This window comes from Schistocerca nitens, chromosome 11 (assembly GCF_023898315.1).
Source record: "Schistocerca nitens isolate TAMUIC-IGC-003100 chromosome 11, iqSchNite1.1, whole genome shotgun sequence".
Taxonomy (NCBI): Eukaryota; Metazoa; Arthropoda; class Insecta; order Orthoptera; family Acrididae; genus Schistocerca; species Schistocerca nitens.
In genome coordinates, this window is record NC_064624.1 from 60,507,327 (window position 1) to 60,530,199 (window position 22,873).

Sequence of the window (22,873 nt, forward strand, 5' to 3'; positions counted from 1 at the left end):
CAGCCTTCAACTCTTAACCATTCACTCACAAGTCCGTAAACAAACTCTCAAAATAAGTTGAGGCAGAAGCAACAAATGCCATCCGATTACATGTCAGCTTGAGTCTCAAGTGACAGTGCTACTCGTAGTTCTTGGGTATATGAAGATGGTACCTGTTCTTTCAGACATGTCCGAAAGGGCTAACTGGCCATTTGACCATCTTCTTCTATGTGGCTGCACAAACAGGAATTGGCAAAAAGCCGCGAGTAATGAGTTAGTGGGTAGGGGCACTATGAATATAGCGTGGGACAATAGGTTGGGAATGTGGGTCTCGTGGTAGGCATGCCAGAGATAAGTCCCTGCAGTTACACTATCATCTGTGTCCTTGGTGGCACGGATGGATAGAGCATCTGCCATGTATGCAGGAGATCCTAGGTTCAAGTCCTGATCGGGGAACATATTTTCAGCTGTCCCCATTGACATATCAATGCCTGTATGGAGCTAGGGGTATTCATTTCATTGTAGTTCTTGGGCTCGCCGCCTTTCCAATCCTATGTTAATGCACAGGGAGTAAGCACACCCTCCTTCTTCTTGCTACGGGCAAACTGTCAGGTTACCAAAGGAAGGATAGGGCTCAGTAAGCACCGTGAAATACGCTATGTAATGACTGATTATGTGTAAAATTAGTGCAGTATGGCAAAGTGTGAAATTATGGAGATGCATGTTGGCAGAATAGCTGCTCATTAAAATATATTTTTAAAAATTTTTTGTGTATGCGTGATACAAATCTCTGAAAACTTGTATCATATTTATAAAAAAAAAGAAATATTGAGAGCCATGTCATAAGTACAGAAGGCTGTAAGCATTTTTAACTGAGAGTTTTTTTCTTTCTTTTAGTGTCTTGAAGATAACTTGGGAATCTCTCATCCAAATGATTTTATCAAGGAGGATCCTGAACTAAATTTGGAGGTATGTAAAACTTAGAATACTGTAAGCATTTGCATCTCCGATTTATTGCATGTAGGGTGATAAAAATGTATTTGTGTAATTGCTTAATGTAAGGAATGCATTCCTGTGAGACAGGCATAGATTATGAGTTTTCTTGAGCTAAGTGCAATTAATAATTTTACAGTACTGTTGTGCTATTCCACTTATTGTGGATTAGCAACTGTTATTTGATAATTGTTCTGAATAGAATCTGAACAGAATTTGTAACAATGTGTTTAACCATATTTTCAGTGACCCTTCTGAATGTTAAATATTTTGTATACGTTTAAACCACGAGAGTGCAGATCATTTGAAAAATATTCTTCCTTTCAGTAACTTATGATTCATGCATTGCAGAAGAGTGCATTGCACATGATTCATCTTTTCAGTGAATCATTGATATTTGTCAGTTTGAACCAAAAATTTTCAAAGGTGCCAAAGGTATGAAGTGTGATACAATTTGTATGTGATAGATCACCCTTGCTACATTGTTCTTAGAATAGTTACAGTATGGCTACCTCAGTGGTACATGCTGATTTACTTATAGATTTGTCAGTCACAGAAAAACTCTAGGACCTATGCAGATAAATCCATGTATTACCTCACCGTAGAAGTCATAGCAGGTCCAAACTACAGCTTCGATAAGGTCTGCTTGTATGAAGCATAAAATTTAATCCAGTAAAATAAAATGTTGTGGTAATAATTTTGTCCACTTTGTGTAAGAGAAAGCGGATGGTTAGATTCATAAACTTCTCACAGGAAGAAGACATAACTAATATTGGGGAATATAAGGTAGAGTACTGAAAAACCTAATCAGAAGACTTACTATGCAAGACACTGTACAGTGCATGGCGGTGGGTATGTTCCACCACTGTTTGTCATTTCCTTCCCTTTCCCGCTTACAAGCAGAGCGAGGGAAAGGCAACTATCTCTTGCCTCCATAGAAGCCATAATTTCTCTTGTCTTTGTGGTGTCTGTAAAGACCCTCAGGCACATTGATATCTGGTGGTTGTGCAAGCATACCAGTCAAGGAAAAAAATTATCATGCTAGGGACAGTGCATATGGTATATAAAAAAAGAGTGAATCTGGCATAACTGGTTCCTGCATCACATTTTCTCTTCCCAAATTAAGCATTTGTTTGTTAGGCTTCATTCTGTTGTATATGCGTGGTGTAATAATAATTTTCTATGGGGCACAGGCATAGTAGTTTTTGCATATGGTATTCACTTTAGAGAATGTGTTCAATATTGAAATCAATTCATTTAGCAAAAGTGTTCCTTTACTGTCACTGCTCTGATATTTTCCCACATTACGTCAGTTCACAATAAGAGGTAGATCGACACCTTGGACTATTAACTTAGTTGTTGGCATTGTGCTTCATAAAATCTTCCATTAGTAAACGTGCCTCTGCATCATTTCAATGTTGCTGCCTTCGTGCTATTGTGGGGAAAATTAATCTGGAATGCATAAATTTTAATTCCATTTCGTCCACTATCTTTACAATCCCCAATGCACCAGGAAAAAGTAGTTGTCCATGTTTACAAGTTCACCATCCATGACTGTATTATACCCAACAGCAACCTTACATAATTGATCTCCTCCCATTGTTATGTCAAAACTCACAATTTATTATTACACATCTAAACTCTCTTCTAGAATATTACAATCACTAAATCCTATTAATAGTTTTCTGTTTCAGTATACACAAACAGATGATTTCAGAATTAACAAAAGATACTAGATGAAAAAACAGTAAACAGAAAAATAAAGCTCTGTCTATCTCTGACAGTTACGGAGGATACACAAAGTTTGATGCATTATAGGCAAATATTAGTGTACAAATCAGACACACAAACTTTCATTATGTTTCCTTTACAATACACACTGATCAACATTTACATCTGCAGTATGCTTCAAATGCCAGTTCCCTAAATTTTCTCAACATTGACTCAAAAAGAATGTCATCTTCCCTCCAAGGATTCCTGTTTGAGTATCTGAACCATATCCATAACATATGTGTGCTAATGAAAGCTAATAATTGTAAATCTAGAAGCATGCCACTGAATTGCTTCAATGTCTGACTGGTGGGATGTGCCATTGTCAAGCATGCGTATGTTCCAACAAAAAAATTTTGGAAAACAGGAGTTCAAAAGAGAATATACGAAAATGGTGAGATAAAGGTGGGAAAATGAGATCAAAATCACACCCACACACTTTAAACCTGCGAAGAAGCTACCAAAATCGAATTTTCTGAACTCTGCTTTACGTGAGTTTCAGATAGACCATGTTGTTATAACAAGTAAGGATACAAAAATTCTCAGTGTAAGACAAGAGAGGAATTTTTTTAGTCCTTTCAACGTCTCTTGCTTATAAAGATTAGATTTCAACCTGTCAGGAAAGAAACACACATGAATAAATCACTCATCATTAATCCATTTTTCAACAAATTATTCATTCATACACCATGAATTGTAACAAACTTGCAGACATACTGAAAACCATTATGAGATTGTGCTAACCACAAAGGAAGAGAGAACACAGGTAGTGGAACATTGCCTATGATCAAGGTTTAGTAGATGCAGGGGAACAAGCATTGGAAACTTTAAATGGTAACAAACACCAGAAAATGGCAGGAATTCTTAAAAGTATACAAAAGAATGTTCAAGGCTATAAAAAAGTGTAAACTGGGTCACTTGAAACTAACATAAAAATAAGAGGTTTTGTCTATTACTTTCACTCAGTTCTCGACTGTGTACCTCTGAAAGAACAATTAGTTTTGGAAGCAAAACAATTCTGATTGAAAATCATCTGTTGAGGAACTGAAGGAAATCAGTACTTTTCAAAATAACGAGTCATGTGCAGAAGACAGAAACTCATATTAGAAGTATGGAGATATGGATACTGAGCAACAGTAATCTCACACAAGCAACTGGCAGAATTATGTTAAACATTTGTAAAAGTGAAAAAATTACTGAAGAGTGGAAATGTGCATTAATTGATCCTCTTTATAAAAATGAGATAAAACCAGTCTGAATAATTACAGAGAATTTCACTGCATCCAGTTATGTCCAAGATTCCTTAAAAAGCCCTGTGAAGGCAACTGGACGAACAAGTAGGCCTATTAATAGGAGAGTATAAGGCACGATTTTGCAAACGCAATCGTGTAGAGAACAGATATGGGAACCAAAGTCAATTTTGCAAAGATGACGATGTGTAAATACTGTGGCAAGTTATGCCAAGTGTCAGAAAGGCTTATGATTTGACAGAAAAAGACTTGATTCAGTATGTCAGAGGAATTCAAAATTGACAGGAAAACAGTGGCAGTTACCCAATAGACATAAATGGGTACAACACTAGACATTAAACTGATAGGAGAAATTTCAGAATCATTTGAAATGCACAACAGTGTGCAGCCAGAGATCCACGATCCACTCCAACTTAATATAATTCTGAAAAAGTTATGAAGACATATGGGAAGGAGATAAGGGAATCCAAATCGAAATTAAAAAAGAGCAGAGCATTAACATGAGGTGTATGGCTTCTGTAGACACTCTCTATTCTAAGATACTGTATAGAAGCCAAACTTGTCCTGGAGAAGCTTCATAAAATGTCAAAGAAAACTAGTCTACAAATCATCTGTGAGAAAACTCAGTAATGGACAGGAAGCCTACAGATAATCTCTCCATTATAACTTGGTATGAGGAAGTATCACAAGATACATACATTAAATATCCAGGAGAGATCATCCAATCACCAAGACATTTATTTATTTATCCTATTCTGACAAGGGCCATCAGGTCTCTTTTGCATTGGACCAGGGTTTCCCACATACATCATAATTACCTAAGAAACAACAATTTTAATATGACAAATAGTATTGAAATGATATGAGTGTCTGAAGTGGCAATGTAAGTAACACTGACTATGAACTAATAAAGTTAATAATGACAGTACTAGTAGTATTACAGCTGTTGCCACTAATGTGGTGGTGGTAACAGTAGTAATGACAACAATAATAGTGGCAGGAATAAAAAGGATTTATAAATGTACAAGCTATAGTGAGTTCCATGGAAAGCAAATTTAAGAAGCCTTCACCATCTAAGAATTTTGAGAAAACAGGAAGATCTGGGTGGAGCGTAATTATATGCTTCCATGTCAGTTCAAAGAGCAAGTTAAAAACAGCCAAACCTGGGTATTTCAGGACGTTTGTAGAGGACACACAGTGGCGACTTTCTGTTAAGGGATGTGATCTCTATGAACATATTCCGCTTGTCTATCTTCATGATTGTTGGATGTGTGTAAGTACATTATGTGATAAATCAGAGCATGTGTATGCCCCTAATCCACCCAGTTGTCAGTTACATCTGTTGTCTTAAAAAGATGTGGTCTTCTCGATTTACAGAACTTGTGGACATAGTTGGTTGGAGCCACGTCTCTGACGGAAGTATCAGATGTAGGTCCGTGTCTTGAAATATGTGACAGACTTTGTTATGATGAGGTGGCAGAGATCAAACATTTTCGTGTGCAGTATGAAGTTTAGTGCATTTGGCTACAAGGCTCGTGAAGATACTAGATAGTAGTGACTTTAGGCCAGTGAGGTTATGAGAACAAAGCATACCAGAGTGCATTATGGTAGGGGAGCAAGGTTCCTTGAAGTGAAAGTGAGAGATATCTCCAGGAGGAGGGAGGTTTTGTGGCCAAGGCCACCATGCTTTGCACTGGTCAGTGAATGGTCAACTGAAGACAGGAAGAGAAAGTTCCTGAACAGAGCTAGAATAATCTATGCACAACAACTCCGAAAGTAAGATAAATGGAATGACAGAGTGCTGTCTTATTATTGGTCCTAATGATGAGTAACCACAGTAATATGATGATAAATTATTAAAGTAGAAATAAGACTGTAAATTATCATCTGAATCAGAGCCTTGTGAGCATATTGAAGTAATAGTGAATTAATGAATAGTATTGGTATTGGAGTTATGAGAATTGAGCAGAAAATTAGTACTAAAACTAATCCTAGACAAACAGATAATAATAAGAGGGGAAACTGTTGTAAATATAATATTAGTAAAACAAATTGTTTATATGTTGATAAATTATAAAACAAATTGTTTCTTTGCAAAATAAAGACCTGAAAGTAAACACAAAAAATTAGTGGCAATAAGAGTTGACAAATTTTTTAGCTTCTGACGTCCAGACACTCCAGCTCATCTGCATTGCGGACTGATCATTCCTATTTTAGTTCTTCACCATTATCCTGCCATCGTTTGTCCACAAGTTTTACAGCTGAAGTCTTGGGATCACACTGTCCAAAACTTCAGTCTTTCAAAAGTGAGATCCTCGCTTATTGTCAAACCTAACTTCAGGAGTTTCTGGCTCAAAAGCTTGTCAGCTGATATGGAGTCATTATAAACAAAAAATCTATTTTAGAACTACTACTGGAATATCTCTTTGCTTTAGAAAGTACTGCGATTCATGGTCAAACATAAATGACTAAATGATAAGAAGGAAAGAAAAATTCTCAGGAAAATATTTGGACCAGTTTTCTGTGAACGAATTTGGATATGGAGTCCCTTTAGAGAGATTTATAGACAGACAGAAACAATAACCGACAGCTTTAGATAAAGTGGCAAAATTTTGTGGATGCATCACAGGATGACCGTCGACAGGCTCACAAGGCAGATCTTTGAGGTAGCAAGCACTAGCAAAAGCAATTCAAAATTGGTCATAGGTACAGAAGAAGGTGGACTCTCACAAGATAACATAATAAATCGAAAAAGAGTCAAGAAAGACCATGAAACATACTTAAACAGCAACACATGGAAAACAGAAATGGATATAAATATTTGGAAGACCACAAGAGAGACCACACTACGTGATCAAAAGTATCCAGACAGCTGCCTGAAAAATGGCTTAAAAATTCGTGGCGCCCTCCATCAGTAATGCTGGAATTGAATATGGTGTTGGCCCATCCTTATCCATGATGACAGGTTTCATTCTCGCATGCATATGTTCAACAAGGTGCTGGAATGTTTCTTGGGGAATGGCAGCCAATTCTTAACAGGTGTTGCACTGAGGTGAGGTATCGATGTCAGTTGGTGATGCCTGGCATGAAGTCAGCATTCGAAAACATCCCAGAGGTATTCTAAAGGATTCAGGTCAGGTCTCTGTGCAGGCCAGTCCATTACAGGGATGTTATTGTCGTGTAACCACTCCGCCATTGGCCGTGCATTATGAGCAGGTGCTCGATTGTGTTGACAGCTGCAGTTGCCATCCCCAAATTGGTCTTCAACAGTGGGAAGCAAGAAGGGTTTTAAAACATCAATGTAGGCCTGTGTTGTGATAGCGCCACACAAAACAACAAGGGGTGCAAACCCCCTCCATGAAAAACATTGACACCATAACACCAGGACCACCTCCGAATTTTACTGTTGGCACTACATACACTGGCAGATGATGTTCACCAGGTATTTGCCATACCCACATCCTGCCATTAGCTCACCACATCGTGTACTGTGATTCTTCATTCCGCCATTGGCCGTGCATTATGAGCAGGTGCTCGATTGTGTTGACAGCTGCAGTTGCCATCCCCAAATTGGTCTTCAACAGAGGGAAGCAAGAAGGTGCTTAAAACATCAATGTAGGCCTGTGCTGTGATAGCGCCACACAAAACAACAAGGGGTGCAAACCCCCTCCATGAAAAACATTGACACCATAACACCAGGACCACCTCCGAATTTTACTGTTGGCACTACATACACTGGCAGATGATCTTCACCAGGTATTTGCCATACCCACATCCTGCCATTAGGTCACCACATCGTGTACTGTGATTCTTCATTCCACAAAACAATTTTCCACTGTTCAATTGTGCAATGTTTTCGCTCTTTATACCAGGCGAGGCATCGTTTGGAATTTACCTGCGTCATGTGTGGCTTATGAGCAGGTGCTCGACGGTGAAATATAGGTTTTCTCACCTCCCACCTAACAATCATAATACCTGCAGTGAATAAAGATGAAGTCTGGAATTCCTGTATGATGGTCTGTATAGATGTCTGCCTGTTACACATTACAGCCCCCTTCAACTGCCAGCAGTTTCTGTAAGTCAACAAACGAGATCAGCCTGTACTTTTGTGTGCTGTATGTGTCCCTCCACGTTTCCACTTCACTATCACATCAGAAACAGTGGACCTAAGTACGTTTTGTAGTGTGGTAATCTGGCTAAAGTGATACCAAATCACCTGACCAAGTTCGAAGTCTGTGGGTTCCGCAGAGTGCCCCATTCTGCTCTCTCATGATGTCTGATGACTACCGAGTTCACTGATATGGAGTACCTGGCAGTAGGTAACAGCACAATGCACCTCATATGAAAAACTGATATTTTTCGGGGTGTCTGATCAAAAGTATCCACATTGTGTATGTATAGAAATTGGGAAGGATGTAGGAATAGGAAGAAAATTTTAAATTTAGACACTATCTCCTAAAAGTTAATGTATGAAATAGTAATAATGATAATAATGTCATGTGGAAACATCTCCCATAATTATCAGTGTGAGGAGATTAGCAATAGTCATAGGTATCTGATTGTCAGTAGACTTCACAGAAGTAATCTGCAGTAGCAGCTTCTGCTTTTTAATATGCTATGTGTTACAATCTGCAACCCTCTAGACAATATGATTTGTGAAATACAATGTGTAGATCCAAGAATGAGTGAATGAATGAATAACTAACTAACTAACTAACTAACTAACTAACCTTCCCACCCTCTCTCTGACCAGGATATAGGCTACAGTGTGATTTCACACTGAAAGAGAAATTAAATTTATAAATGAAATAAAAAAATTAAGAAATAAATTCAGCACAAGAAAACAGAGTAAGATTACCCTATTTTACTGAAAGGGAAGTGATAGCTGTGGAACCATATCGTGTGTAGGTTCCAAAAAGGTTATATCCTGGACACGAATAAAGATACAAATGTAGGATAACTTAATGTTCAGATGTATAGCTATAAAGCTTTTATTTGCAGGGAACCATTCAATTTATCATGAGTACATCTTCAATATGCATGCATGTGTAATAGGGTACTTTTCACAATTTGGTTTAAGTTCAGTGTTTTCATTCACTTTCGACAAAAGTTCACTATTCCTTCAACTGGACACACAACAATCACTGAGGCAATAGACTTGTTCCATACTTATTGAAACACATTTGGAGTTCTTGTGCTCAAAGTTGTTTTTTTTTTATTTAGTGAACCTTAAGTTACTGCATGGCAAGGCTTTGATGTTCCATGCAGTGAGCCTTCCACAAACCCCGACAAAAAATGACATACTGTGAGATCAGACAAAATTCAAGGTGGGCAGGTGAATGTGAGATGTGTATGCCCCTTATGGTTGATACATAAATAAGGCAGCTTATTTTTTAGAAGTGCTCTTTCATTCAGGTGCCAGTGTGGTGATGCTCCATCCTGGTGAAAAATGATTTTTTTTTCTCTGGATAGTTTCCTTTGCATCTATCTTGAAACCTTTTGTTATTTCTATTTATGTCAAAATTTCATGTGTTGTGAAGTTCCTTGCTGTACTGATTATATTCCTCATTAATAACATGAAAGTGTTGCTTCATTAAATTACATAATTTGAATAACAAATCATGACCACCACCAAGAAATGGTTTCTTTTTCCAATTCACAATACTTTATCCTTGTCTTTGTTATTACTCATTTTCAATGCAGTTATTTTTTAAAAATCAATTATTTCATATAGTTACCTTAATTCAACTTACTGTCTGAGATGACTCAGTCTTTCATGTTACTGTGAAATAGTTTGTTTAATCTGACACGTTTCTCATTCGGCTATCATCTTCGGGTTTGCTGACTGAATTTCTGGATTATCCTTGATGTTAATGGTTTTCTGCTAGGCTCCAGTAACAAACTTGTTTTAGTGCTTGCTGTCTACATTCTGATGGCTTCTTCATATTTATTCATTGTATACTGGCTCTTTATAATTGGCCACCTGAATTTATCTGCAGTTGTATTAATCCCTCCCCTGCTGTGAAATGTATGAAAGCACATTCATTCATTTGGAGAGAACACTGTGTCCTCATGTTGACCATGTTGTTTATTTCATATTTATGATACTACACAAATCTTTGTCATTTATATGAGTATAAAATAAAACCACTTCATGTAATAATTCCTATCGCTTTCATGTCAAGCTGTACTCCCGAATTTCTTCCGTGGATGAAACTGATGTGACATTTAACGACTTTGATGTTCCATGCAGTGAGCTATCTCAAGAGAATGGCATAGTATTGAATGCTGCAGTTGTGAAAAAAATACATTTAAAAGCAGTTCAGATAGATATTTTTTCAGTTCTTTCCTTTGCCAGTTTCATCAATAAAAATCGGACGAGTTTTTACATTTTTCTCCGGTACTTTGCCTAGCTGTATGTGCCTGAGAAGTGAAAGGTATTTCAGGCATTTAAGTTTGAAGTATCAAGTAGGAAATTTGTTTTCCAATAAATCAATGTTTCTATAGTTACTTACACAGCTAAAAACAAAGTGCTGAAATGAAGCGTTAATTTTTACCTATAATTTTCTTCAATAACTGCTACATTTATGTCGTGTCTCTTTGGTAATACTATTTCCAAGTATTGTTTGGAACATTCAGATGTTAGTGGGTGTTAATACAATTTTATTTATTTACTGTTTCATCAGTTTTAAATAACCAGTAATTCTTTGTACTATTTCAGGTGGCAGCCTCAATAAGAAATGCATCTGATAGTTTAAGGTACGTTTTTATTCTTCACTGCAGAATTTTTTGAGCAGTTTAAATTTTTAGTTACTCCATGTGAAAGGAAAACAAACAATAATCCCTAGGGACCAAAATACCATAAGTTATTTTCAAAAAGTTAGGTTTTTGGAGTTATATTTTTTCTATATATTAACCATTTTCAGTATATACATACAGTAGATACTGACTACAGCAACATTATGCATGTTATCAGAGAAAACACTACTATATATACTATTCTGTTATTGCAGAAGATTAAAAAGATGCTTTAAAATATTACAAGGTACATCAGTCCCATTTATAACAGTGGTTTGCAATAACTGCACAAACAGAACAAAAAAGCCATTTATGATTAACTGTCAATCCAAGCTTTCCAATAATGAGAGTAAATGCAAGGTGAAGCATTAATTTTATGTTCTTAAAACATATCAGTTTCTCAGATTCACTCATCACCCAAGAATGTTGTCTACTGCTGGCCCCACGATGCCACATGTCACCTTTTGTTTTATGGGTTTGACTTGGCAGAAGTTGTAAAGAAATACTAGTTTTGTCCACATTGCTGGCGTAAGATACAGCAAAGTTTTCTCTCACTTGGTCAAATTCATGCTTGCCCTTCTTCATAAACTTCATTCATTTCATTGCCTATCACTGAGCATGAAATTAGGCCTCTATTTTGGAACTTATACAGCCAACAAACAAAACAATTGAAGTCTGTTTTGAATGTCTAAATTTTCTGCAGTCTCATTTGTTGTTCACTCAATTATATTTCCACTTATAGGCACATTGGAGGTGCACATATAGCTGAAGCACTGTAAAAGTAAAAGTTCAGCATCTTCATATATAACACTGTGAAGTCACTTCAGTATGCACCTGGAACACAGAGCAGCAGAATTAAGAACATTTCATTTAAGTAGTGTGGATAATGTAGATTTGCTAAGTCTAAACCTTCTTCCAATTGTGCTGTTTTTCAATACACCATATTCTGCTTCCTGCAGAATTTTTAGTTTCACTTGCTTATCTGTGCTTTGTGCTTCCTACTGCATGACAACCCTTTCACTTCTTGGAACTCAGTGTTACTACTACTGGCTCTATTTAAAGAATATAAAAGCACATCTCAACATGGAATTGCACTTGTTGATAGAATCTAGTTTTTCATGCTGTTTGTGTCACATTTGTTTTCCTTGTTGATGATGATTGCTCAACAATATTATGCACAAAGGTCAGCTAGAGAAACATTAGGAAAAAAGAAAAACATTGACAGTTCAGGTTTAATGAAAAATGTAATGATGCTACAGACTAAAACACAGTTTGTAATTCATGCTGAATGAAATTTGTTAACCAGTAAAACATTGTATAATATCATGCGCATCACTGCCAGTACTGATATTCTGCTGGTGTTAACGAAGTGATCAACTTAAGTGAATTCATGTTAAGCATGATGTTTGAAATAAACATGATGGTTCATTATTATTCATAAGTAAAAATATTACAAAGCAGTTATGTTAGTAACACATTCTATAAAACAGCTGGTTTGTGTGTCTGTTCTTTAATAAAAGAGTGTACTTTTATACAAAAGTGCAGGTGAGGTGTCAGCAGCTGTATAGTGCTAACTATTCTAATTGAATATGACATGGAAGTCATACAAATTCAATGTGCTGGGTACAGGCTAATGTCCTACCATGTAGAATAAGTAAGAGGAAAGGGTGAGTGGTTATATATCCAAAACCTGGAGTCAAGTTTCAGCCCCTTCAGATTAATGAATGTTGGGGGTGAACAACTCTTTGACTACTGTGTCAGCAATGTGGATTCGGAAACAAGCTTGTTGTATTCACAGTTTACAGGCCACCATCATGTTCTTAAATTTCATAAAGCAGCTGTAGTCAGCTTTAGTAAGGCCATGAAGACTTAACTGGTGAGTCATCTTTTGTGATTTGTGAGAAGCCACTTACCAAGGGCACCTAGAATCCCCTATGTCTGAATATGGGAAATCTAATACAGTACAATTCCCCAAAAGTGCACAGATTGCAAATTTGGCTGATTTTGGAGCAAAACTGATAGTGATTTATGTGGCCATGACAGTAAAATGAATATTGATCAGTTGTGCTCAGATCATTTGAGGAAACTATTGCCATCACAGAATTAGAGGGAAATTACAGGACAAATATCAGTAGGTACATAAGAGGCACAGTGTGGATGGACAGTTAAACTTTGTGTTAATAATTTTTCCTAGTATTCTTATTCTGTAAACCACCTCAATACTGACTGGAAGTAAGAGCAAGGAATGAGTAACTCCTTGGACTTAATTATCTTGTGCAAGGTAGAGAGATCTCTACCTACTTCAGAAGACAACAAACTGTGATAGTGAAATATTCTGCTATACTGTCTGTAGTGCACAATCAGATATTCCTTTGTGTTAAGTAAAGCTCTTTTTTCCTGTCACAAGATGTTCTCATCCCAAATTGTAGCTATGCCTTTTTGGTGTTTGAACTGTAGTAGCCACTGGACCTGTTGTGTAGTAAGGCTGGACTGATGAGGTTGCAAAATCATTTTTAGGAAAATAATCAATTCTGGACTGACTGCTGTACCTACAATTGAACCAATGTGATGATTCCATTTGGCATCTCCACATATTGCTACACTCAAGAATACATGAGAGTAGTGATAGGATACTATGATTCTCCTTTTTGTGAAATACACTATTTTTAGTCATAATGTTTGAAGCTAGCTGGCAATCCTTGCACGACTTCAAAATTTTATCTAGGTACAAGCTGATACATTCTTTTAAGTTCTTTATAATTGACAGAGCTAGTAATTACATGTGCCTGTACAGTTGTGGATAGTTTTGCCTTTTATCTGTCTTGGCTATGAAACTGAGTCAACAATACTGTTCATTATAGTTTACCTACATTTCTATATTCTTATTTATAATAACTTCTACTGGTGCATTACTCTTCTTTTCTCCGTATTCACCTGACCAGAAATGTTCTTCTTCCTCCCATGCATCACACTAATTCCCACCATATCAAACTTCAACTTATCAATTTCTCATTTCATGTTCTCTGATTCACCTAATCAATCAAGGGACTTCACATTCCACATTCTCACTTGTAGCGATATTGTTTCTTTCACCTGATGATATCGACGAGTGTAGTCCCCTCCCAGAGATCTTGTTGGGAGGCTATATTGCTACTGGAATATTTTACCCAATTGGATGTCATGATCATTAAACTATACAGCCGAGCAGCATGTGGTTATAACAGGTGTAGTTCCCCTTGTTTTAGCTGTTCACAGTACTAACATAGCAAGGTCTTGTTGGCTAATGGTACAAGACCAAATTGTATAATCATCCAAACCATTCTGCATTTACATCTACATAGATACTCTGCAAGCTAGCATATGGTAGGTATGGTGGTGGTTGGTACCTTTACTACTAGAAAGACCTGCCATCCATCTTCATTAACCACATGTTAGTGTGTGGACCCTCCCTAGATATCCTTCCATTGCAGTTTTATGTACTTTATGTGTCTGTTTGTTTTGTTAAGGCATGCATGTCACTTCACTTTGCCAAGATAAATGTTTCATATTGTAAGTGGGTGCCACACAACTGAAACATGTGAAATAATTTAGCTATTACCAAAAAGTCACAAAATTAGGAAATCATGACACTGTGCCGTGGAGATGCTGATAGAATTTTTAATTGTACACTTAATATCATATATTCTCACTACATACTTCAGTAAATTATTGATTATCATAAGTAATTTTTTGGAAGTTACACAGGAATTAGGATTGGCTGGTAGAAATGAGGGAACACATACTTGAGGATAATTATGAATAACTAAAATGGTAAGCTGCAGTTAAGAGATATAATATTAAACCCAAGTTCATAAGGGTTAACAGTATGTGCAACTGCTCATGTAATCAGCTTTGAGATGATGCCGTAAGTCCCAAATATCACAAGCTTTGTTGTACTGTGTCATTTAAGGGACAAGAACTCCATGAGAAATACCAGAAAGCTGCATATGAATCAGGAACATAAGTGCTGCAACAGTTGTACCAACTTGAACCATGACTGTACAGCAATAGACTAGGATACCTGCGTGTCACTCACTTTTGTTATGGGAAGGTTGTTCCAATGAGACATCTTGGTATATTCAGTGTTGGAACTTTCACTAGCAAAGTCTTCAAGAACACATTTGATGGTGACTTGGGGGTTGTGGCAGCTGACGGGGGTGTTATTTGATGTTCTACTCTATCCCAACAGAACAAGATAGAAAATACTTCAAACCTAAAGCCACCACCATTCTCATTGGAAAAAAAAACATAAATGAAATAACAACTGTCAAAGTATCCCATGAATCACAAGTGGACTCAGTCCCTAGATGCAAACATTGATGGTTTTGCGTTGGAACCACCAAGTTCCACAGTGGAAACCCTAAAATTGTCATCTCCCTAATCAATTGTAGTAATGACACAGAAGCTTATCATTGGTTTAATTACTACTATATTGCAATGGAACATTCATAGTTAGATAGCACATCTGAAGTAAATGAAACTTTTTATTTGTAGACAGTCAAAGTATTTCACGTGAATCACTCTGTAAATGTTTCAATACTCCCATGCTGTCAGGGCACAGTATCCGACTGGTTGCCACTGTGGGTAAGGATTGCTGAATGGACAACCTGTGTTTTTGGTGTGTGTGAGGCTAAGTGAGGACTGAGATCAGACACTAGCTGTATGAATTCTTAGGGGAGTTAATCAATGATAACAATAGATTTTGTTTTGATTTGCCAAGATCCTCTTTGCAAGAAGCATTGCTAATATTATCCTAAAATTTTGCCAGCCATTTCATTTGTAGGAGATATTAATGTAAGCAATATGCAGGTGTAATGCCGGCATCTCCTGGTGGGTTGTGAGATGAGCTATGTCTTCTAAATACAAGTGCTAGAATTTACTTCAGCACAGTTATTTGTTTTCTCACAACTAATCTCTAATCCTGCTTAATTATAATTGTAACCTACACACATACGCATGTCAAAAGGAGGTCACTGAGGTGGGTACCACATAGAGCAAACAGGATTGTTTTACCATCTGCTGATATTAAAAAATGCTTACATCTTGCCAGGCTATGATTATTGTGAGGTAGATTCACCACACTGTTGGTGCACTTTCCCTGTTGTGGAAGTAAGTGTCAACCCACAGTATTTACCATCTGCAAAGCTTGGTGATAGTTCCAATGTTGTTCGTCTACAGTGAATATTTAGCACAAAACAGCTGTCTACATCGTTTCTTTTGTGATCTGGGTCAACAAAAATATGAGTAGCAATGAGGAGGATGTATTATTGTTGTGATAGCCCATGAAACTCCTGTATCAGGCAGGAACAAACCTAAACACCAGAGGGGAGAAAAGGAGGTAGCTCAGACAGTGTTGATGTAATGCCACAAGAAACCTAGATATGACTTATTATTTTCAAGTAGTGCTACATAACAGCTGAACTAGTAGGAAAATTTCAGCTTTATGTGAGAAAGCAATTGTGCCTCTTCTACTGAACCCAGGGGAAAATGATACATTGCACAATAATTACTGTAAGGTGGCCCTCACCAACAGTAAGCCAAATGACAAGAAAAATTCTATCAGCATGTGCCATACCTGGTCTGTAGAATCCAAGAAACTGAGCACTCACATCCAGTGTACATTTGAAGGATATTGCTCCATCCTGAGAATGTGAATGGCTGGAATACGCTGCCTTTCCCTAATCAGATAATATGTTGGAAGAGTGTGTAATTGTGGCTGTGTCCTCCTTGTATATGTGTTGATAGGAGTGTTTGGGCAAAGGCAGTGCCTGCCATCTATGTCATCTGTAAGCTTTGAAAGTATCAGGTGTTTCCAGCCACTTTGATAATGGGCACACCAGGCATCTACTCTTATAATATGGCCTATGTGGAAGCAACTCTGTAAGTAATATACCTACATAGGGCATACTGAAAAGGTGTTTTTTTAAAAAAAATTCAGCATACAGTACTGTAGTCAGTGGGATATAATATTCTACATTAACTTAGTGCCTGGAGATTTTAGACAGAAGCCCATTTTACTGAGAGTTTCTCTTAAAGAAAGTTTTCTGGTGTATGGCATTTTTGGCACAGTGTATAACTGTTCTACGCAATGTAGTGATTAACTGCAAAGGTTTTTACTAATCACATAGAAAATAACTTTTACTGTAGTCTGATTAAAACTACTTGATAGCTGATGTGTGTCACTTGCCACTACAATATTACTACATCCACTACCAGGTACATTGCTTGATTATAGGCCACACACAAACACAGCTGATTTTAAGTGACCTATGACTAAAATGTGGCAGATGACAGGTTTTGTAGCATTGAAAAAAACTCTTGTCCTAACCTTATCACAAACTATGTGATCTGCAGTATATCTGAGAACACAGCGATCAACAATCTGCAGCACAATTGAGATCATGATCATTTTGTTCAGAGCTTTTAAGGCTAACCTCTCTGAGCAAACTCAAGACAGAAAAATTTCTTAGTATGTTTCTTTGCACAGCCATCTTCTGCAGCAAAGTTTCAGTTTTTGATGAAAGCAAACTGTAATTTCTCACTGTCATTGGTTACTTGAAACCATATATCCATCAAAAAGCAAAACATTCAAAAGCAGCAATCAGGATAGAATAATAGCACAGAAGTATGTGCATGCTCCTACTCACCCACAGCCATATCCACACTCAAATGACCTCATTGGGAAGCTCAAAGATGTCCATTTTCATTGTGATGGAATGGGGTAGCTGCAGGTGGAATGATTGGACCCAGATATCACACGGATGGGCCATGCACCTACTGCAATTACTTGCTCTCAGAAGATTGTGGTAGGATTTGTTGTACATGATTCGTGCTGATGTCACCATTGATAAATTCGTTTGATTCAGTCAAGGATGTTTTGGAACTCCAGGGGACCAGATATTGAGTTGTTGTAAAGATAATTTTGAATTGGAGGCTGTAACTGCATTGGCATCCTCCCTGCCAGACAGTATGTCAATTAGAAAGGGCTACACGTAATCTGTGCTGCTAACAATACACATGTAATGTTGGAATAATTTGTGTGTGTCATTCACATTTGTTCATCAGTCTGGAAATTTATGTATGTGTTCCTTCATTTATTGACCTGACATTATTTCTTATACAGTACATGTACAGGTGTTGGCCACATGGTTGATGGCCATAGCACGCACCTAGCCAATAAGAAATGTGATGTTGGTGGTAGTTGGTGATCAATTTGGAGTAAAATAAAATGCCATGCTTTATTGGTTTCAGAAATAAATTGATCATTGGTGGTTTTAAGAATTTCTACCGAAAGCCTAAAGAGTCCTCCAAATCAAAGAAAAATCCACATGGAAAGAGTGATTGGTTTTTATTTTAAAATCATAGATTACTCTTATTTTTTGTTTCCCTTTATCTTTTGGTGGATATTTTTATGTCAAAAGCTAGAGGATATTATTTCTAATAAATGTAATAATTTGGTGTAAAAGATTGTAAAACAGTATTTTAAAAATACTGCAAGACTTTTAATAATAGAATCTATTAGAAAATAAGGGAATTTAGTCAGCACTGAATGAGACTGGTTGTTATTGAATTTCCTGTGATCATTTGCTGTATAAAAATGTTTCATATTAGGAAAATTCTATCATTCTGGTAGAATGTCATGACAATTTTAAATCACTTACATTTACTGAATAAGTTATCTGTGGTGGCCATACATTTTTATCTTTTGGTTTATAGGCCCCGATTTTGTGGATGGTGAAATATTGTTTTGTATTGTGTAAATCAACATTTCACACCTCTTTCCTCCTTCCTCAGGTTCATTCAAAGTGCTGGTGACAGCTGTGACATTTCATATCAAGAAACATTACATCAAGGAGTAGTCAATGACAAGCTGGAGATATATGCAGAGAAGTCAACAGATTTCAGTGTGTCTCACAACTATACCAAAATACAGACTTCACAAGAAGACGGCTTATGTGGCACAAGATTAAGTTGTAGCATCAGGGGAAAGGAATTCCATAAGTTTAACTGTAGTTTCTGCCTACAGAGCTTCCCTTCAAAATACAGACTCATAATGCATATCTTCATCCACATTGACGGTGTGCAGGCACCTGCATTTGTGTGTAAGTCATGTGGTGAGGTATTGCCCTCTGATGACTGCTTGAAAGAACATTTGAGAATGATGGAGGGTGACCAAGCATTATCTGCTACCAACAGTGAGAAACTTGAATGCAGTGATGATCATGAAAACAATATCTCCTTCGACTGTGTACAAGAAGGAATTGTGGAACAGACTGCAGAGCCCCCTTCATACAAGGTACCCAGGAAAACCTTCAAAAAATCCTTTAATGACATATGTAACACACATACTGTGAAACAAGCTGAAGAGAAACTCAAAAGATGTAATGACTGTGGAATTTCATGTACAAGCGACCATGCTCATGTCCATACTGTGCTAAGTGCAAACGGACATCACAAATGTGATGTTTGTGGTAAAATGTTTACTCTGTTAGGCAATCTTAAGAAACATCGCCTAGTACACACTGGAGAGAGACCCCACGAATGCAATGTTTGTGGAAAATCGTTTGCTGTAATGAGCTATCTCAAGAAACATGAAATAATACACACTGGACAGAGACCACACAAATGCAATGTTTGTGGAAAATCGTTTGCTGTAATGAGCTATCTCAAGAAACATGAAATAATACACACTGGACAGAGACCACACAAATGCGGTGTCTGTGGAAAATCATTTACACACTCGAGCAGTCTCAAGTCCCATAGTTTAAGACACACAGGAAAGAGACTACACAAATGCGATGTGTGTGCAAAATCGTTTACTGAAAGGGGCGATCTCAAGAAACATGAAATAATACACACTGGACAGAGACCACACAAATGCGGTGTCTGTGGAAAATCATTTACTCACTCGAGCAGTCTCAAGTCCCATATTATAAGACACACAGGAAAGAGACTACACAAATGCGATGTGTGTGCAAAATCGTTTACTGAAAGGGGCGATCTCAAGAAACATGAATTAATACACACTGGACAGAGACCACACAAATGCGATGTCTGTGGAAAATCATTTACTCAGTCGGTACATCTCAAGACCCATGAATTAATTCACACTGGACGGAGACCACACAGTTGCAATGTCTGTGGGAAATCATTTACTCAGTCGAGCAGTCTAAAGACACATGAATTAATACACACTGGACAGAGACCCCACAAATGTGATACTTGTGGTAAATTATTTAATGCATTGAGTAATCGCAAGGCCCAGAAGATAATACACAGTGGAAAGAGACCCTACAAATGTAGTATTTGTGGAAAATCTTTTATTCATTGGGGCAGTCTCAAGAAACATGAATTAATACACACTGGACAGAGACCACACAAATGCGATGTCTGTGGAAAATCATTTACTCAGTCGGGAAATCTCAAGACCCATGTATTAATTCACACTGGACGGAGACCACACAGTTGCAATGCCTGTGGAAAATCATTTACTCAGTTGGTCAATCTCAAGACTCACCTGTTAATACACACAGCAAAGAGACCACACAAATGCGATGTGTGTGGAAAATCGTCTACGCGGTCGGGCTATCTCAACAGCCACGTTTTAATACACACATGAGATGACACCACAAATGTGATACTTGTGGTAAATTATTTAATGTATTGAGTAATCTCAAGACCCACAAGTTAATACACAGTGGAAAGAGACCCTACAAATGTAGTATTTGTGGAAAATCTTTTACTCATTGGGGCAGTCACAGGAAACACAAATTAATACACACTACATAGAGACCACTCAAAGTATTGTTGAGGTCTGTAGACCTACACATGTTGATAGAAGACCACACGTGTTTTATGAAAATTGTTCGCATGTGCTACAGAGAGGTCACAAAAAATATGACAAATCCATTTCCGCAGCTTCACATTCGAAGAAGTTACATACAAAATACAACATATGAAGCACACAATTCTGATTTTTTGTTGCAAATGCTCCATGCTTTAATTGTTCAGGCTACCCAAAATCTGTCTCCACAGATTGCCATCTATCCCATTTTACAGAGCAGCTAGGTTCTGATTTGCTTGTTCTAGATAATGGATGGGCATCCGACAACCTTTGTCAACTTGTGGTTTCACCATCTTTCAACAATGTTCCATAGAGGCTGATGGTAGAAGCATCTGCACAGCCAACCACATTCGCTTACCCAGGCACCAGGCAAAACCATCTGCTCTTTGGCAAAGTTATTTATGCCATTTTTTTTCAAACTGTCACTAGAATGATAACCACTCATTTCTGGTTGTACAGTTTCATTACTACGTGACATAGCCACAATGATGCTGGGTAGCAAACACTCCTCCTACGGAAGTGGATTCAGTGATTTGGATTAACAGTGTATCTTCACAAAAAAGGCCTTTTGGTAAATTGTGTAGTAATTCAATTTTTCTGCTTTGTTAAATTTTATGTCAATACACTATTGTCAGTTCAAGTGCCGTATTTATTGTGAAAAATTTTTGTATTACAAAGCTCTGTACATTAATTTTATGCATCAAATCTTTTAATTATTTGTCTGTTTTTAAATACCATGTAACTACTGTACAAACATCAGTGGCAAAACTGTCATCATGTAGTGTCAGATTATAATTCCGATTGTTTGTAGAAACACAAGGACAGTTGAAAGAGCTCAGTGTGATTTCTAGGTTATGAATTTAATCCAAATGCATGATTTTTATTGTAATAAGTTAATTTATCACATGTACTTTCTTTCTAATTGCTTTGTTTCAATTTGATTTTTAGTTGTCTTTTTATCTGTTTTAAACATGATTTCATAGTGTATATTTTCCATAATTTCTCTGAGTAAATGTGAGGTTTTCAGAAATCTTTACTAATGCTTTGTCTTATATTTCATAATGTTTGTTTTTGGTCATTGTTTCCGATTTCTCACCGATTTCTTATTGGTGTAAGGTAGTTCGTTTATTAAGTTTTGTCATACTTTTAATAACTTGAGACAGTTGATTTTAAGTGATAGGCATTTTTGAGTTTTGCAACACTTTAAGCTGTGTGGCTTTTTACCGAAATGAGAATGTATCTGTCATGATCGTTCCTGCAACATAATAGTGTGCTGCTATCTGGGCTGTAATATTGCAGTGGATTTTAAATATTGAGGGCTCCCAGTCTTCACACACTTCATGAGATATTTTGGTTGTGACTTGGAATGAAATTGCATGGATTTTAAATTGTCATTCTCCTTATAGTAATGTTGTTACACTATTCTGTCCAGCTACTTAGTTACATATTTCTACTACAGTTCCTGTTGGTACTGCGCTCTTTGTGGATGGTTTACTTTAATCATAACAGATAATATTTTGTTCTCTCAGTAACGCTTGCTGAGACAAAAATCGTTACTATTATTATTCAAGTAAGAACAGAGCTCTGAATTCACAAACTTACAATACTGCTACTCTCATGAAGCTTAAATCCTGACTCGAAACTGCCCTATTTTAATGTCTCATCACTGAAAATAAGCTTGTGTTGATTCTGAAGATTCTGTACAGAAATTAAGTAAAGTAACCCACAGTGATATGTTACAATCAGATTTCAAATGACAAAGGGAATGAGAGATATTGACAATAGTACTTAATTTTGACAAAGTGCCATTAATTGTTATAATGTGGTATTTATATGATAACACCAAAACAAATGTCATTATTAGTAACTGGTTATTATTGCCATCATCATATGATGCTCCTGACCACTTTTAGACGTTTTGTGCTGAAATATATCTGGTAAATGCCATAGAGACTCTAAGGACTATCTTCACATTATCACCATTGCTCTGCCCCCGGTAGCTGAGTGGTCAGTGCAACAGACTGTCAATCCTAAGGCCCCGTGTTCGATTCCCGGCTGGGTCAGAGATTTTCTCCACTCAGGGACTGGGTGTTGTGTTGTCCTAATCATCATCATTTCATCCCCATCGACGCGCAAGTCGCTGAAGTGACATCAAATCGAAAGACTTGCACCAGGTGAGCGGTCTACCCAATGGGAGGCC

General features: G+C 37.1%; 1 protein-coding gene across 5 annotated transcripts in view; it reads left to right on the forward strand.

Moving 5' to 3' along the window:
* Positions 1-21,686, forward strand: part of LOC126213010 (zinc finger protein ZFP2-like) — a 68,611-nt gene extending 46,925 nt beyond the window's left edge. For all 5 annotated transcript variants that reach the window (XM_049940564.1, XM_049940565.1, XM_049940567.1 and 2 more), the window contains 3 exons: positions 877-948; positions 10,714-10,751; positions 18,624-21,686. In XM_049940564.1, coding sequence (XP_049796521.1) covers positions 877-948; positions 10,714-10,751; positions 18,624-20,448 — 1,935 coding nt within the window. In that variant the 3' untranslated portion in view covers positions 20,449-21,686. The remainder of the gene's footprint in view (positions 1-876; positions 949-10,713; positions 10,752-18,623) is intronic.
* Positions 21,687-22,873: the final 1,187 nt, after the last annotated feature.